Here is a 17,833-nt window from a genome sequence, read left to right on the forward strand (position 1 = left end):
CATTCAATAGCCCTTATTATTGAAAGTTAAATAGCAATATTAGATTTTTGTCTACTTATACACTACATAACATTGTTCAAATTGTTGGAAATATGCTTTATTTAATAAAAATAATAATCACATTATTCGCGGTTAAGACAATCTACTCCTTTTTATAAGTTCGACAGCTATAAGACAACAATAAACAAGGCTTTTGATCACATTTTCCAAATTTAAACAGTTGTTTAAAGTTATACAAAGTTTATAAATAAGGGGGCAAACGTTTAAAGTTCTTATTTGCCAAAGTCTTTGAGTAAATCAATTATTTCAATGCAAAAATTCAGTTTTTATCATAAAATCCCATGAAATTTAATAAATTTTTAATTTTTTTTTTTAAACTGTAATTCATTCTGTAGTTCATTCTTAAAAAAAATGTAAATGTTATTTGAACTTCAGAGCGTATAAACGTCAGATTAATATGCGGGGATGCAACCCTCTTCAACCCCTTGTCCCCTTCCTAGGGCATATTATAGGGTTTGGGATAGAAGCAAGGTTGAGTGAATTCAATATTTCTTTTGGTTTCCCAGAAACTTTAAAATTTTGAAGAAAATATGCTCACACCCAACTTCACACGTACCTTGAATCGGTGCAGGGAACTAACTTAAAAATGTCATCTGTTGTGCGTAAAAATTCTACTTTTCCGTTATATTCCATCATTTATGGTGGATTTCCAGAATTTTGAAATACAGAATAATAGAAAAGCAGAATAATGGAAAACAGAATTATGTTCATACAGAATTTTTTATTAAAATACAGCATTTTGGTCATACAGAATTTTGGAATACAGAATTTTGGAATACAGAATAACGACCCGTTCCCGAATGAGGTCTTATTTCTATATTTTAACTGAAATAAGGCCCGTCAGGCATTATTTCGGTTTTTCCATGGAAATAAAGCCGCATTTCAAATGGGGCTTTATTTCGTAGGGCGTTATTTCACGTCACCGAAAATTGCATTTATCGCTTAAACGATAGAAGATTGTCTTTTACTAATAATATCTAAAACTAATAATAATAATAATAATTTGCTTTAGTTACTCCACTATAAGTTACCACCTTCAATTGAACGGGATGATTGGAATTCAGTCCTCACCCTTCAAGCAAGAAAAACCCGTTTCGTAGTCGAGGTCGGACTCACGTCGGAGCCGATTCGGACAGACCCTTCAAGTAAGAAAACTGAGTTCAGATAAGACACTCCGACCGCGGAAAACGGGGTTGCACTCACACACTTGCAACTTTTTGTGTATGAACACAAAGTCGAAGGAGAAATCGTGGTGAAAAAACCAATACTTATGAAATCGGCTCCGCGGTGATTATAATTTCCATACTAATTTGATCCGCCTGAGGCGGAGCGGATTCGGACCGAGGTCGGACTCGTTTGCTTGAAGGGGAGCCCTTCAAGCAAGAAAACGGAGTTCTGTTTGATATCTCCATTGGGACATTCAATTTTACTCACACATTTACAACTTTTTGTGTATGAACACAAAGTCGAAGGAGAAATCGTGGTGAAAATACCAATACATATGCAATCGGCTCCGCGGTGATTATAATTTCCATACTAATTTGAGTCGCCGTGGGACCCGTTTCGTAGTCGAGGTCGGACTCACTTCGGAGCCGATTTGGACCGAAGTCGGGCTCGTTTGCTTGAAGGTAGATTTTTTCTTTGTGGAACGCGCCTACTAATTTAAACAAGCGCCTTCAAATTCAAATGTCAGTTTCAGACATCAGACTCAGAATTCAGGAAAAGAAACGAAAGACATCTTTTTATTGCTTGTTTATAAACCGTGTAATTTTTTAAAGACTAGAATTTGTTTTTAACAGATGCTTTTATAATTATGAAGTTAATAAAATATAAAATAAATAAAAATTTATGAAACGAATAAATTATGTTAATAAGACAAACACAAGCTCAAAAAGTTAAAACAGAAATAGTTTTTCCTCAAATTCTAGAATGGATAATGGAAAGCCTTCATCATCCTTAAATTTACCATTAAATGCGGAAGCAACAAGCAGTACAGATAATAATGTATGTTCAATTTGTAAATGTGCTGATGGAAAAATTGCAGAAATTTCGGATGTAGATGAACTAAAAAGCATTAAAAATCAAATCATAGAGGTAAGTCATAGACTCAGTTAATAAAAAAAGTCAATATTAAAATAATCTAAAAATTAGAGAATTGTTTGCCTTCAGACTCTAAATTCAATGCATCCCTAAAATTGAAATATTGATGTCTATCGAATTTTATTATCGATTTCCCAAGTGTACTACATTCTTCTCTTTTGTTTTAGTCAGTTGCTTTAGAACGTGAAGGATTTTATAAAGAGCGTCTACATCTTAACCTCTTTATTTTATTTTTTAAGATATGTACATTATGAAAATTACAAAAATTAATTATAGGGCACGGTTAGAATTCGTGAAGAATTCGAACTCGAGATCAGACATAGATATTACTATACTATGATAGAGAATGCCAAATAAGTGGGTCCCGCAATTCTCGTCAGGGCTCAACTTTACTTTAGGGGCGAATTTTAATACGCGAATAATTAAATTTGAAAGATTAATGAATAAAAGTAATAAAAATAACAATTTTAATGTTAGGAAACGTGTATTTATTGTTTTAATTATTATTTTTTAAAGTTATTTTTTCATACAAAATGTATACAAATGACGAGTGCGAAGAACAATATTTTTTTTTTTAAGTTCTTTTTACATACCCAAACTTGTCCCCACCTCAAATCCTATAGTGAGCCCAAGCACTGTGGTTGAAGGGGGCGAATGCTTCCCCCCCATATCCATCTCACTTTTATACGCGTCAAACTTCAAATTCTTCCTGGTCGTCATTTGCATACATTTTGTATGAAAAATTTTATTTATTTTTTAATCACACTTAGGGGTGTTTTCTAAAATGTGTCAGCCTGTGTGAATCTTGCAGCACAACAGTACAGCCTAAATTACTGTAGCGATTTTCTTCAATCTTGGTTGTTACAAGTTTTGTGAGATTCCTTAGAGGCTATTTTTAAATAGGAATTTTATTTTGAAATTGATTAAGCAAGGTCGCATGAAAGAACCATAATAGTCTAGAATCAAGTTTTAAACTTTTAGGATTTATATTTTGGGATCAGAGTTATAAAATAATCAATGTTAAACAAGCATATTACTAAGCAAAAGTATTTGTAGAACACCTGCTTTTGTTCTGGTTCAAATAATGTTGAACGTTTACACTTTTTCCAATTGTGTTGCACTTCTCTTCTTATAAATCGTATGCATGATATTAACCAAACACCTCAAGAAAAAGTAACTCATTCGATAAAAAATGAATGGCACAAGTTGCTAAATATAACTCAACAAACAAACAAAATGAACTGAAACTTCGTTATTTGAAATTTTTGGATAACGGGTCCATCTCCTCCCGTTTAGGCTGGAGGGGCAATTTTCTAAAATATCACGTAAAATACAAAAAAATATTAAAAAACAACGGCAATACTTACAGTTATGAATGACACCTTTTTCAAAAGCCAGAATTGTACACTTGATTCTAATTTATAAACCAAATTCTTTCAATTAATTTTTCTCGAAATAATCAACTTCAAAGTCAAATTTTGGGGAAAAAAGTTAAAAAAAAATACATTAAATACTATTTTTACCAAAACTGTGATTTTAAATATGAAATTAATCAAAGAAATAAACTGCCTCAATCAATTTCTTATCAAATACTGAATACCATAATATGCTTCTATGCCTTATAATTTCCGAGAAAATGGAAAATAAGAAAATTACCTTATTATCAGATTTTCATTTTCTTGACTATTTTCGCCAATGCTGCCCTCCTGCAACCCCCCTGCCTGGGCAAACTATAGGATTTGGGGTAGGGTCAAGGTTGGGTATGTACAAAGTTTCTTTTGGATTCGAGGAAACTTTTAAATTTAGAAAGAAAACGAATTCTTAAAAAAGTAAATAAAAATGGTACAGGTATGAAGTTCAAGGCGTATCAAAGTGAGATGGGTAAAGGGGCCAGGCTGCCCCCCTGCAACCCCTCTGCCTGGGCAAACTATAGGATTTGGGGTAGGGTCAAGGTTGGGTATGTACAAAGTTTCTTTTGGATTCGAGGAAACTTTTAAATGTAGAAAGAAAACGAATTCTTAAAAAAGTAAATAAAAATGGTATAGGTATGAAGTTCAAGGCGTATCAAAGTGAGATGGGTAAAGGGGCCAGGCTGCCTCCCTGCAACCCCTCTGCTTGGGCACACTATAAGATTTGGGGTGAGGTCAAGGTTGGGTATGTACAAAGTTTCTTTTGAATTCGAAAAAAACTTAAATTCTGAAGAAAATTTGCCTACACCCAAACTCGCACCAACCCCAAATTCTATAATAGTGAGCCCAAGCAGAGGAGGAGCAAACTGCTTGCATGCATTATGTTTATGTAAACACGAAAACAGCGAAAAAATACAATTGTGATAAAAAAGTAGTTTCTTAATTTTCAATTTTTCTCAAAAACTAAAAGGCATAGCATCATATGGTTTTCAGAATTTGATAAGAAATTAATTGAAGCAATTTATTGCATCGATTAATTTCATATTTAAATTCAGTCTTGGTAAAAATAGTATTTAATGTATTTTTTTTAACTTTCTTCCCAAATTTTGACTTTGAAGTTGATTATTTCGAGAACAATTAATTGAATGAATTTGGTTTATAAATTAGAATCAAGTGTACAATTCTGGCTTTTGAAAAAGGTGTCACTCATAACTGTAAGTATTGCCGTTGTTTTTTAATATTTTTTGTATTTTACGTGATATTTTAGAAAATTGCCCCTCCAGCCTAAACGGGGGGAGATGGACCCGTTATCCATTCTTGTCGCCTAAGTTTTCGTAACCATTTATTTTAGTAAAAAAAATCATTTCAAGAAGTGATTTTTGAATTTAAAACTTTGCAACTGATATAGACAACTGTCAATCTTGTTAAATACGAAGTTGAACTTTTCTGTTCCTTCTTATTCTGACAGTATTTACAAACTTGTGCTGCTCTGGTATGTTCTATCCTAGATTTTTTTCATTAAACAGACCTAATGTATCTGTGGTGTTTTTCAATTGAAGCTTTCAAATGTTTATCAAAATGTTGTTGAACAGCTTTTTAAAGTTATGTGCATACAAATAATTACATTCACCTCTAGACGTACTTTCAGTTTGTATGTTTAAAAATAATAAAATAAAAAAAAATGACTTTTTGGCTGAATATAGTTAAAAAAAACAACGATTAACGATATTTTTATTGAACAGTAGTTATTATGTATATACAATTTGCTTAGATCTAGTTATCTCAAAAATGTAAATTGGAAGGGATGAGGCTTTCAGCCACGATAGTGAGCTGACCCAGGATAAGCGTAGAAGGGATGTTTTCTTCGTCGTTGGTTGATATCAAATCCTCATCCAAAAGTTCCTCAGCTTCTAAGTACCACTGGGTAGGATGTCTTGGCTGGTTTATGACTCTTCCTATTATTGGGTTTGGGTGGTTGGTCAGGTTCTGTAGACATCTTCTGCTTGATTGGATAAGATATTTGTCGAGTTTTATAATTTGCGTATCCTGTCGTTGTGCATGTCTTTACAGATCCTTTTTTTTTTTTATTATTATAGATTTTGTGTTTCATGAAAAAATCTCGCCCCAACTTGTTCTACAATCTGTCATTTTATGTTCCATGAAGTTTTTCAGCACAGAAAAGTTCTGCACCTACTTTTGGGGTAGAGCAAGTGAGTGAAAAGTGTCTATTGTCATCTATTTGTATGATTGTAATAAAAATAAGAGAAAATAAGATTTTAAAAAGTGAATTTCTTAAGAATTTTTGATTTATAACAAAATACTCCAGTCAAAGCGTGGGAAAAAAGGGCCTCACCTTGCGCAGAGAGGCACTGTCAGTTTTTATTTCATGGATCGATAGGGGTATATTTAAAAGGCTTAAACCCAAGTTCTCACCACCTGATCATTCTTTTTAGCGGAGTTATTCACAAAAATGCATTTTTTGGGATATTTTACTTCTAAGCTAATATCTTTGCTCCAGATTGTCGTAGACCAAAAAATAAACAAACATTCTCTTCCTTATAATATTTTCTATCGTTGTATGTAATTTCATTGTATTTGAGTGAGTAAATACAAAATGGCAGCCATTTAAAGTCAAATTCTTGTTGTTAAAAAACACATTTTTGTCATTATTTCGAAAAAAGCTTATATCATGATTGACATTTTTCTAATCTATTTTGTAGCCCTATTCATGTCCTGCATTTTACAGAAAAAATCAGCTCTTTATCACCAAAGATGGCCGAGCAATTGATAAATGAACGCATGCAAAACCGGTGCGAAAACACCCAAAAATATCGTTTTTTGGGAATAACTCAGCTTCAGAGTGTCCTACGACTAAAAATAAAGCTATTAATTGTTCGTTACAACATTTTCTATCGATTTGGTGCTCATTATTTTTGTTGAAACAAATAAAAAATAAGTAATATTAAGTCAAAGACGTTTTTTTGTTTAGCAAACTCTTGCCTTATTATTTTGTAAACGGTGCAATTATTGGCTAAAGAAATAAATTACTGTTGTAGTCCTTTAAATTATCTACAATTTAGAAAAAAAAATTTTGCATGCGTTCATTTATCAATTGCTCGGCCATCTTTGGTGATAAAGAGCTGATTTTTTCTGTAAAATGCAGGACATGAATAGGGCTACAAAATAGATTAGAAAAATGTCAATCATGATATAAGCTTTTTTCGAAATAATGACAAAAATGTGTTTTTTAACAACAAGAATTTGACTTTAAATGGCTGCCATTTTGTATTTACTCACTCAAATACAATGAAATTACATACAGTTGTGTTCAAAATAATAGTAGTGCCTGCAACAAAATAACATTTGTTATATTTACGGTGCTTCTATGGTTAAAAATTTAATTTCTTTGATGTCAAAGTTTGTAACGCTCAATTACTAATAAATGTATCATAATTTTAAAATGAAAAAGAAGGTGCCAAATAATTTTTCATTGATTTTTGGTTGTTCTTTCGAATTTGACCTGTTCAAAATAATAGTAGTTAAAGTTATTTTTTAAGAATTTAAAAGCGGTTTATAACTTAGAATATTTATTTTTGGTTTAAAAGTAAGTACTCATATAATTTGAATAATTTTTCAACAAAAAACGATTTGTTTCGGTTTTAATCTATTTAAAGTTCGATGAGCAAAACACTGCAGTTTGGATAACGGAAACTTATACGAAATCTTCTTGAAGAAGGGAAAACCTACTTGGAAATTCAAGTTTATATTAGGATGCTCCCCTACAATGTTAGCCAATGCAATAAAGTCAACGAAAGACCAGAAACGCGCTGTAGAAAAAGAAAAAAGACCGCCGTAGATGACAGGCGTATTGTCCAGACGAGCAAAGTTGAGCCTTCTGCATCGTTGTTTCACATCCAGAAGGCTTAAAGCCTGGATTGCAGTGCAGTGAACATTCGGAGGCGAATGTTAGACACTAGTTTGTACGCTTGAAGTCCCCGAAAAGTAAATATAACAAATGTTATTTTGTTGCAGGCACTACTATTATTTTGAACACAGCTGTACAACGATAGAAAATATTATAAGGAAGAGAATGTATGTTTATTTTTTGGTCTACGACAATCTGGAGCAAAGATATTAGCTTAGAAGTAAAATATCCCAAGAAATGCATTTTTGCGATCTCACCACCTGAATGATCAGGTGGTGAGAAATTGGGTTTAAGCCTTTTAAATATACCCCTATCGATCCATGAAATAAAAACTGACAGTGCCTCTCTGCGCAAGGTCAAATGACGCTTTGACTGGAGTAAAAAAACTTACGACAATATTAAAAGTGCGGCAAGAGGACGATAACTTAGGCGAAAAGAATTGATAACGGTATTTTGTAGAGGAGTTCAATACAATCATTTTTTACATTTTTTACTATGGGAGGGGGAGTCTATCACCCCCCGTTTAGGCGGGAGGGGCAATTTTTTAAAATATGACCTAAAATACAAAAAAAAAATATTAAAAAACAAAGGTAACACTTACAGTTCTGAATGGTACCAAAATTGTACACTTGATTCTAGTTTTTGACTCAAACTATTTCAATTAATTTTTCTCGAAATAATCAACTTCAAAGTCAAATTTTGGGGAAAAAAGTTTAAAAAAAAGTACATTAAATACTATTTTTACCAAGACTGTGATTTTAAATATGAAATTAATCAAAGAAATAAACTGCCTCAATCAATTTCTTATCAAATACTGAATACAATAATATGCTTCTATGCCTTATAATTTCCGAGAAAATGGAAAATAAGAAAATTACCTTATTATCAGATTTTCGTTTTCTTGACTATTTTCGCCAATGCTGCCCTCCTGCAACCCCCCTGCCTGGGCACACTATAGGATTTGGGGTAGGATCAAGGTTGGGTATGTACAAAGTTTCTTTTGGATTCGAGGAAACTTTTAAATTTAGAAAGAAAACGAATTCTTAAAAAAGTAAATAAAAATGGTACAGGTATGAAGTTCAAGGCGTATCAAAGTGAGATGGGTAAAGGGGCCAGGCTGCCCCCCTGCAACCCCTCTGCCTGGGCAAACTATAGGATTTGGGGTAGGGTCAAGGTTGGGTATGTACAAAGTTTCTTTTGGATTCGAGGAAACTTTTAAATTTAGAAAGAAAACGAATTCTTAAAAAAGTAAATAAAAATGGTATAGGTATGAAGTTCAAGGCGTATCAAAGTGAGATGGGTAAAGGGGCCAGGCTGCCCCCCTGCAACCCGTCTGCTTGGGCACACTATAAGATTTGGGGTGAGGTCAAGGTTAAGTATGTACAATGTTTCTTTTGAATTCGAAAAAAACTTTTAAATTCTGAAGAAAATTTGCCTACACCCAAACTCGCACCAACCCCAAATTCTATAATAGTGAGCCCAAGCAGAGGGGGAGCAAACTGCTTGCATGCATTATGTTTATGTAAACACGAAAACAGCGAAAAAATACAATTTTCGAAAACGGGACATTGTATTTTTTTGAAATTTTGTTTTTAAATGTGGATTAGTGATTTCTACAAAATGGCATACCAATTTTAATTTAAACTTTTTTTTTTAAAGAAAATCTGTTTTTGGCCGATGATTCCGAAACACCCTGTGAAATAATTTTATTGAAATTCATTGGTATAACAGCCCTAGAAATGTCCTTCAAATAAAAAAAAAATTGTACCGCTAACTCAATCCGTTCAAAAGTTATGATTTTTGCAACGAGATAAGTCATTTTGGACAACCGTGCACCGGTTCATCGATTTTAAAGCCGCGTATGACAGATCGATAGAGATGAACTGTATAGAGCCATGTCTAGTTCTGGCATCCCTGCAAAGCTCGTCAGGCTGTGCAGAATGACGATGGAGAAAGCACGCTTCGGTAAAGACCTAACCGAAGCATTTGATGTCGAAAAAGGTTTTATACAAGGCGACGCACTGTCATGCGACTTCTTTATTTTTTTTTTTTGCATTTCGTAGCTTTTTTAACACATAATGCTGTCTCATTTGTTCTCACGTATTTCACTTATTAGAAAGAAAAAAACAATTTATTTTTCCATGGATGTGAGGAGAACTCGATTTTAACAAAAAATTCTCTAAAATTTCCCTTTTATAGATTGGTGAAACCAACAATATTTAAGAGTCTGATAAAATTTAAGAAGATTTTTGATAAAAGTGGTTTTAGTGTTTGTTTATGAAATAGGACATGAGTTTCTTAGGAAACCTTTTTATTTTATGACCAACAAACAATTTCTTAATTCAATAATCATAATAATATCCATTACCTCCATTTTATTTTCAGCACTCGAGTATAATAAAGAAAGTAACACATGCTTGCTTGAAATGCCTATACAAATTATACACGTTCATTGAGCAAAATCGAATCGAAGATTATAAAAAATCTCGAAACCAACAACTTTTTGCTGTTGGTGATTTGATTGTTGAAACAGGGGGAATTCGACCTTCAATCTCATTATCATCAAATTCATCCTCCTCTTCGAATATTTCAATAATTCCTGATGATAAAATATTCGAAAGAGAGTTTTTTGGAGGAAAAAATATAGAATATGAAAATGATAGTGATGAAAACAATATAGGTAACGAAGAGGCTGAGCCGGAAAACGTTGTTGAAGGAGCATGCATTGAAGATCATCACTATCCCAGAATCAATTTTGATCATTCATCTCAGTTAGCCATCTTGTTTGAGCGTTCTGAGTCAGCCTTAGTATCTGAATCAGGTGGAAACCCCGATCAGTACAAACCGCGACCGCAAAGATGTTTATACTGTCCAAAAACCTTTGTTAGGCCAAAAATGTTCAATAGACACCTTCGTTCACACGAAAGTAAGCTTCGGAGTCGCAGTCGAAGTTCTTCTAAGTTTCGCGCTACTCCAACAAACATTGTTTTCAAATGTGACGATTGTCCCACTACATTTTCTAGTTCTCAACTGCTAAGGAAGCATTCGAAAATTCATCTCAAGCAACATAGTTGCAATTATTGTCATCTTTATTTTTTCACTACTTGTGAACGTGATATCCATCAAGCCGAATGTTTTGGAAAAGAAATGGCAAAGACGTCTATCACGAGACATTCAACTCGATCCGTTACTCGAAGTTTGGCCGCGCGATCACAGTATTCGCAGTCCGATAAAAATCAAGAATCAAAAAGTCAGTCTCGATCTATATCTAGGATTTATTCTACAAGAAATCCCATTCAATCTCTTGGTTATGACGATGAAGATAATGATGATGACGAAGTATCGGTATCATGCTCTGATCATTTTAGCCTCGTTCAAAGTTGGGTAAATAAGACATGCAAAATGCTTAGCTCTGAAATTGTTGGTGAGCCACCAGTTGTTTTATCTCAAAAGGAATATGGTAATTTTCTTTTATTCTAAATTTTATATAAGTATTCTTGTAAACATAAAATTCACTTCTACTTATTACAGACATAGTCATGCTGGAAAGACTTATAGAGCAGTCTGAAATTTATCAGTACACCTGCACTTTTATTGGATGTGATTATATAACAAGCAGCTTAAGAGATATGTCCTTCCATGAAGTAAAAACTCATAAATCCAAAACATACTACAACTGCCCAAAATGTAAAGGACGTTTCACTTCAAAGTAACGATTTTGAGAATTTGACACAAGACACATTAAATTTTTTTAATACCTTTATAGATTGTTCCTCGATTATCATTTGTATATGCAAAACTATGGCGAATATCATTGCAATAAATGTACAATGACTTTCATTTATGAGTATAAACTTCAACATCATTTACTACAGCACCAACAACATGAATCTTTTCCTTGTTTGTATTGTGATTCGAGTTATATGTCAGAAACAGAGTTACGAATACACGCAATTGAAACTGGACATAATACAAAAAAGAGAAAAAAGACCATATCAATTGATCGATCAATGACAATTGCAAATGAAACCGCTCCTACACCTCTCCCACCAAAAAGAATGTACCAGTGCAAGGAAAAACTGTTGTATTTGCCAAAAACGGAAACGAAACGGCCTATGCAAATAATTTGGCCAAAATACACCAAAATATTCTTAGGAGATTTGGACTTTGAATATGAGCCAGGCAGAAATTGTGCCAGAACTAATTAAATATAAGTATGTTTATAATATTATTTTCTTTCCTATTCTTTTTATACATACATTTAGTATACCCTTTTTTCTGCAGTGATGAATGTAGATTTCGATTTTAAAGTGTTTGTATGTCATTTTGCTTGATAAAAAAAACCAACAAAATAACCAACAAATCCTTAATGTTAAAAAAACGTAAGTGTGCGTGTACGCAAAAAGGTTAGATCTTCTATCTTAAAATCTAGAGTAAATCTGGACTAGTACTAAAGTAACTACGGAGTACAAACCCTTTACCCTTTTGAATTGAATTGAATTTTATTTAGCTTCAAAAACCATTTAGATATAATTTTAACATTTTATCACTCAAAGCTAAACAAATTAGAGTTTTTTTCTTATTTGTATAATTTTTTAAATTAAAAAGTAAAAGTTAATAATATGTAATGAAAAATAAATTAATAAATACTTGTATTTTGTATATATTCATTCAATATTCGTTTGAAAAAATTGAAATTTCTTATGTTTCTTATTGCATTTGGTAAATTTAAATTATTTTATTTGGAATCCACTATATAATATAGTTCGCTGGCCTCTTACAGTTCTTGATATACCGATTCCTGAGTCATTACTGTTTCTTAAATTATAATCAACAACTTCATTTACAAGTATAACATTTTCACATAAATTAACATTGAATATATTGGTTTCCATTTGAACAAAAATATCATACATAAAGTCTCTGGTTTACATTTAGCCATTTTAAAGTGTAAAAAATGTTTTGTATGGATGTATAATAGGGTGGGTCAAAAAAATTGAAATTCTTTTTTTTTTTTTTTGATTTTGCACACCGAAAAATAGATTGCTAGACACCTCTAGCATATACACACCAAATATGAGCTCTTTATATTAATGGGAGGGTCCTCCGCTTCGCAATTTTTCATTTTTACATCAAGTTTCTAATAGAAAAAAATCATTTTTTTAATAAATTGACTTTTTAGCAAATTTCTTAACATAATCTTGTAGGAAATCGAACGCTCTACAAAAAAGGCCTTAAGCACTTTTTTCGTTTATCTAACCTTTTAATAGATATTTGAGGTCCGAAATCGGGAAAATCTTTAAAAATTCGTTTTTTGTTCTTAATTTTGTAACAAATTGAAAAATTACAATAATCAAACGCGCAAGACATATTCTTGTAGTAAATAGATTGTTCCACAAAATGGTCTTCTTAACTTTTTTTCATTAATCTAACCATTCAAAAGATATTCGAGGTCAAATCTTAAAAAAAATATGAAAACATTTTCTACTTTTCAAAATTTTCGAATTCACCGAAAATTCATTTTTTTTTCAAATATGCAAGATGTATTCTTGTAGGGGCTTAAACGTTCTACAAAGAAGTCATTGGCATCAAATTAATTGCTTTACCCGATTAGAAGATATTCGTATCCGAACCAATGCCCACTGATTTCAATAGTTTTCTTTTGACACGTATGCATTGTGATTTGGATACGAACATCTTCTAAACAGTTAAAGCAATCAATTTGATGCCAAGGAATTTTTTGTAGAACGTTTAAGCTCCTACAAGAATGCAACTTGCTAATTAAAAAAAAATTTCAGTGAACTGGAAAATTTTTGAAAGTAAATAATGTTTTTATAATTTTTTTAACTTTGACCTCGAATGGTTAGATTAATGAAAAAAGCTTACCTTTTTTGTGGAGTGATCTGTTTCCTACAAGAATATGTCTTGCGCGTTTGATGATTATAATTTTTCAAACTATTACAAAATTAAGAACAAAAAACGAATTTTTAAAGATTTTCTCGATTTTTGGACCTCAAATATCTATTACGGCCAATTTCTTCACATAAGTCCTAAGTCAGCTTAGTACCCGGTCTAGCTAGACCTGGTACTCGGTCCTAACGAAAAGTTAGTACCTGAGCATTTCTTCACATTTATAGGACCTGATCTAATTTCACAACGAGGTCCTAAGAATTAATACGTATAAAACTGGTCTAACTGTCATTTTGAGAATTTATTGAAGTTTGAAATATTTTTTTTTACATTTGATCAAATTTAACAAATAAAAAATTTAATAAAAATAGAAAACAAGAAGCAAATTATTAAAATAAATATTGAAAAAATTTTATGGAGATTAAAAACGCTACAAGCAATAAAAATTCATACATTTTATGAAGAAAAAAATTCAAGAATGAAGACAAGAATAAGAATGCAGAATCAATCAGCCAGAAATGGCGAGGAATCATTCAATAATATGAATGTAGCCACGAAAGCCTGCCAAAAAGGCTGAAGGACCACCATAAACCATAATTGTTTAACGAATAAAAAATATTTTTTATAGATGTACATTGTACATATGTATGTTCATTGTGTTAATAAAAGAAAAGCTTTTCAAAACGCAGTGTTTTGTGATTTGGTATTATTATTATGTATGTTTTTATTCAATAATTGACCCCCATCGGAGTTAAAATTTTTGAAGTTTATAGTACGAAAATTCCCACAGATATTTTAATTTGTGATACGATCCTCCAAATTAGCCGAGCCGGAGGTGATGTCTATTCATTGGTTGTACAGCCTCGTTGCCAAAAGCGAGTGTCTTGCAATTCGCCTCTACTGCAAGACTTCTATACATATCATAAGCACAATTTAAAAATACAGCCGAAATCTTCTGTGGGCTTTGTTCAGAAGTCCAATTCTCGTGTTTCTTGGTAAATTAAAAAAAAAACTTTCAAAATCAAAATGCAGGGGGCAATGGAGTGGTGGATGTAGTGTTTGACTGCTAACCTGGGAGGTGTGGGTTTGAGTCCTACCTCAGGTAGCATTCTTTTATTTATCCCCCAGCTTGGACGCCACCCGCGTATTCTAAATTTACTGTACCAACAGAAATTCTTTTCTATTCCTTCTTACTAGTACCGTGCAATATGCATTTAAAAGACCTAAGGTCTTACAGGCATATAGAATTATATTAATTATTATCACTAAAAACGCGCTTATATATCGATACAACACCCAAGTAATTAAAAAAATCTGTAATATGGACAACAGGTCATTTAAATTTTCAAATGGAATTAAAATTCACAAAGTCCACTAAATTTGAACAAAAAATAATGAAAATTATTCTTTTTTAACGTTTTTTCTTCTTTATTAAACTGCAATATCACTTCAAAAATATGAAATCCATTTATTTTATTCAAGTCCTAACCGCTAGACTACTGATTTTGAGGTCCTAACTTCTACCGAGTCCTAACTAATACTCGGTACCAATTTGACAGTTCTAGGGCTTAGTACTTTTGTGAAGAAATCACTTGGTACCGATTTGAGTACTAACGATTGGTATAATAACCAGGTCCTAGCTGATTTTGAGGAGCTAGCTAGTACCGAGTCCTAACTAGTACTCGGTCCTAAATTGACAGTTCTAAGGCTTAGTACCTGAGTCAAGAAATGAGTTGGTACCGATTTGAGTACTAACTTTAGGACTAGGACCGGTACTAGCGCTAGGACTCTGTGAAGAAATCGGCCGTTAAACGGTTAGATAAACGAAAAAAATGTATGAGGCCTTTTTTATAGAGCGTTCAATTTCCTACAAGAATATGTAAAGAAAATTTGCAGCAAAAAGTCGATTTAAAAAAAAAATTATTTTTTTTTTAGTAGAAACTTGATGTAAAATTTGAAAATTGCGAAACGGATGACCTTCCCATTAATATAAGGAGCTCATATTTGGTGTGTATATTCTAGTGGTGTCTAGCAATCTATTTTTCGGAGTACAAAATCAAAAAAAAAATTTCGATTTTTTGAGCCACCCTAATGTATAATCTTTTACATTTCAAAATTATTCTCATTATTTTATTTTGTTGTATTTGAGGTCTATTTGTATGGCTTTGTAGACACATGTACCATATGCTGGCACAGTAATTAAAATGGCATTTAATCAACACATTACAATCATAAGTTAACAGGCATTTTTTTACAAATATAGTTTATGTGTTCGCTGATGTTAAGTTGTTTATCTAAGATAATACCAAGATATTTCATCTGTTTTACTTGCCCAATTGGCTCATTACACTGAGTTCCAAAAAGAAGGTTTCAAAATATACGCGAGCGGAGACCTATCACGTTTTGTAGAGCTAGTCGCACTGATTACGAAACGGTATTTAGAAAGTCCCTAACACTCACAAAATCCGGAGTTAGGGGCAAAAAACGTTTTTTTGAACCTTCACCAATTGAAAAACTTCTAGCTTCGTCAAATTTGTACCCATTTTTGATTTATATTTTCTAATAGAATATAATTATACCTTTTTAACAATGTATAAAACATGTGATATAAAATAGGTATCTTTTGGTATGATCGATCATCTCTGTAAGTTTTAGCAAGTTCAGTTGAGACGCCGAAGAGTTACGGTAAATTTTGTGATTGTTATCGTTCATGTGAAAAGTCAGTTGTATTTTAAACACTGAAATCAAAATTTTTAACTTTTTTTTATAATAGAAAGTGAATATTCAAAAGTAGGGTGTTTCGATAATCTGCGTTAGTACAATCGTTTTTCTGCAGAATGTTTGTAGGCCTGCGTTAGTACAATTTTCAGCAGTCACTGGAGTGTTCATAAACGTCAGGAAAAAAAAATATAAAAATGACCACAAAAAGAGTTTTGTTTGATAAGCAAAAAATATTTCCTTTTTCAATTCCCGAAAACATTGTTTTAAATAACACCCTTGTAAATAAAAACTATAGTACTACACCCACCGAAATAATTATAAAGGCAGTTGATTTAATTCGTTTTTAAATAAGATAAAGGATTTTTAATTTTAAACTTTCATATTCGCGGTTTATACACATGTCATCTCGTGACCACGATAAGTGCAACCTTATCGATATTTTATATGATTAAAAAGTTTAATTGTCGCGGTAAGTCCGAAAAATACTTTATTAAAAAAGATAAAGGATATTAAATTTTTACTGTTTGCACAAATAATAAGACAAGTATATGCTAAATTGTTTGCCACCTTTTATTTTTATTTAATTCGTGCGAAATAATTATAAAGGCACAGCTGATTTTCACATTAAAAATGTGGTTTAACGAGATCAAATGTAATCAAAAGTAAGGAAAACAATTGAAAAATGAATTTAAACCCATTATTTTCATTTCATAAGTAAAATTTATTAGTTATTTATAAAAGGGGAGTGGAAAATCCTTCACAAAGACAAAAATGGGCATTAGTTTTGCCTTTTGGCTTATCACGAAGAGGGCTTGTCTAGCTGGGAAATATCTAGAGGACTAGAAAGGTCCGATTGTGTAATTGATAATTTAATTTACAAAGGTGAAAAGTATGGTTACTTAGAACGATTAGGAAGGAAGCCTTTGGTCGAAGAGAGAGCCAAAAGTGATAAAAAATTAAGTAATTTTCGTGAGAATTTTACAACAAGGGAAGTTTTCGAGAAAATGAACTTGGTAGTGGGAGCACGATAAGTGCAGCAAATAATTAAGGTGGACTTAAGCCATTCCTACGAAAGAAAATGTGGAAAACCGGTGCTCTTGCCGAGACATAAACTTTTACCTGCCTTCACCTTGGTGAAATGCCTGATTCAATATTTTCTAAACAGTTTATATGAGACGATGAGAAACATGCCATATTTGACAGTAATTTAAACAATTTGGGAACTATTTGTTTATTTTTATAAAAAAAAAATTGCCATCGTTTCATATTTGCATTTGAAAATACCTGTCAAGTTGTTGCGTGAAAACATATTGGGGGTTATCATGAATAAAAATTTCCCTCGAAATGTTTCCCCCTTGGAATTTATTGGTATCGGCAATCAGTTTTCCAGGGGAATTTAGACATTTCATACGATTTTTTGTTCCCTGGAAATAAATTCCAAGGGAGATTCAGGATCGCACAAAAAATTCCGAGGGAAACAAAATTCCCCTGGAAATTCACGCATTAAAATCTAAAGTCAAAAGAAAAAAAGACATGAAATTGTTTACATTTACCCACATTGACCCTATACAAAAATGCGTTTGAAAATTTTCACTTTTTGAGCCAATGTAGTTAAGGCTTCAGTTTAATCTCATCACCCATAGTTATAAAATAGCACCACATTTTCTACAAAACCGTAAAAAGTAAATGTAATAATAAAAATAACAAA

General features: G+C 32.2%; 1 protein-coding gene across 1 annotated transcript; it reads left to right on the top strand.

Moving 5' to 3' along the window:
• Positions 1 to 1,858: 1,858 nt before the first annotated feature.
• Positions 1,859 to 12,191, top strand: LOC129913705 (zinc finger protein 624). Its single transcript, XM_055992510.1, has 5 exons — positions 1,859 to 1,878; positions 1,989 to 2,154; positions 9,880 to 10,954; positions 11,026 to 11,203; positions 11,261 to 12,191. Exons 1-5 carry the CDS (start codon positions 1,874 to 1,876, stop codon positions 11,700 to 11,702), a joined length of 1,866 nt encoding a protein of 621 aa, XP_055848485.1. The 5' UTR covers positions 1,859 to 1,873; the 3' UTR covers positions 11,703 to 12,191.
• The last annotated feature ends 5,642 nt before the right edge of the window (positions 12,192 to 17,833 follow it).

This window comes from Episyrphus balteatus, chromosome 1 (genome assembly GCF_945859705.1).
Source record: "Episyrphus balteatus chromosome 1, idEpiBalt1.1, whole genome shotgun sequence".
Classification (NCBI taxonomy): domain Eukaryota; kingdom Metazoa; phylum Arthropoda; class Insecta; order Diptera; family Syrphidae; genus Episyrphus; species Episyrphus balteatus.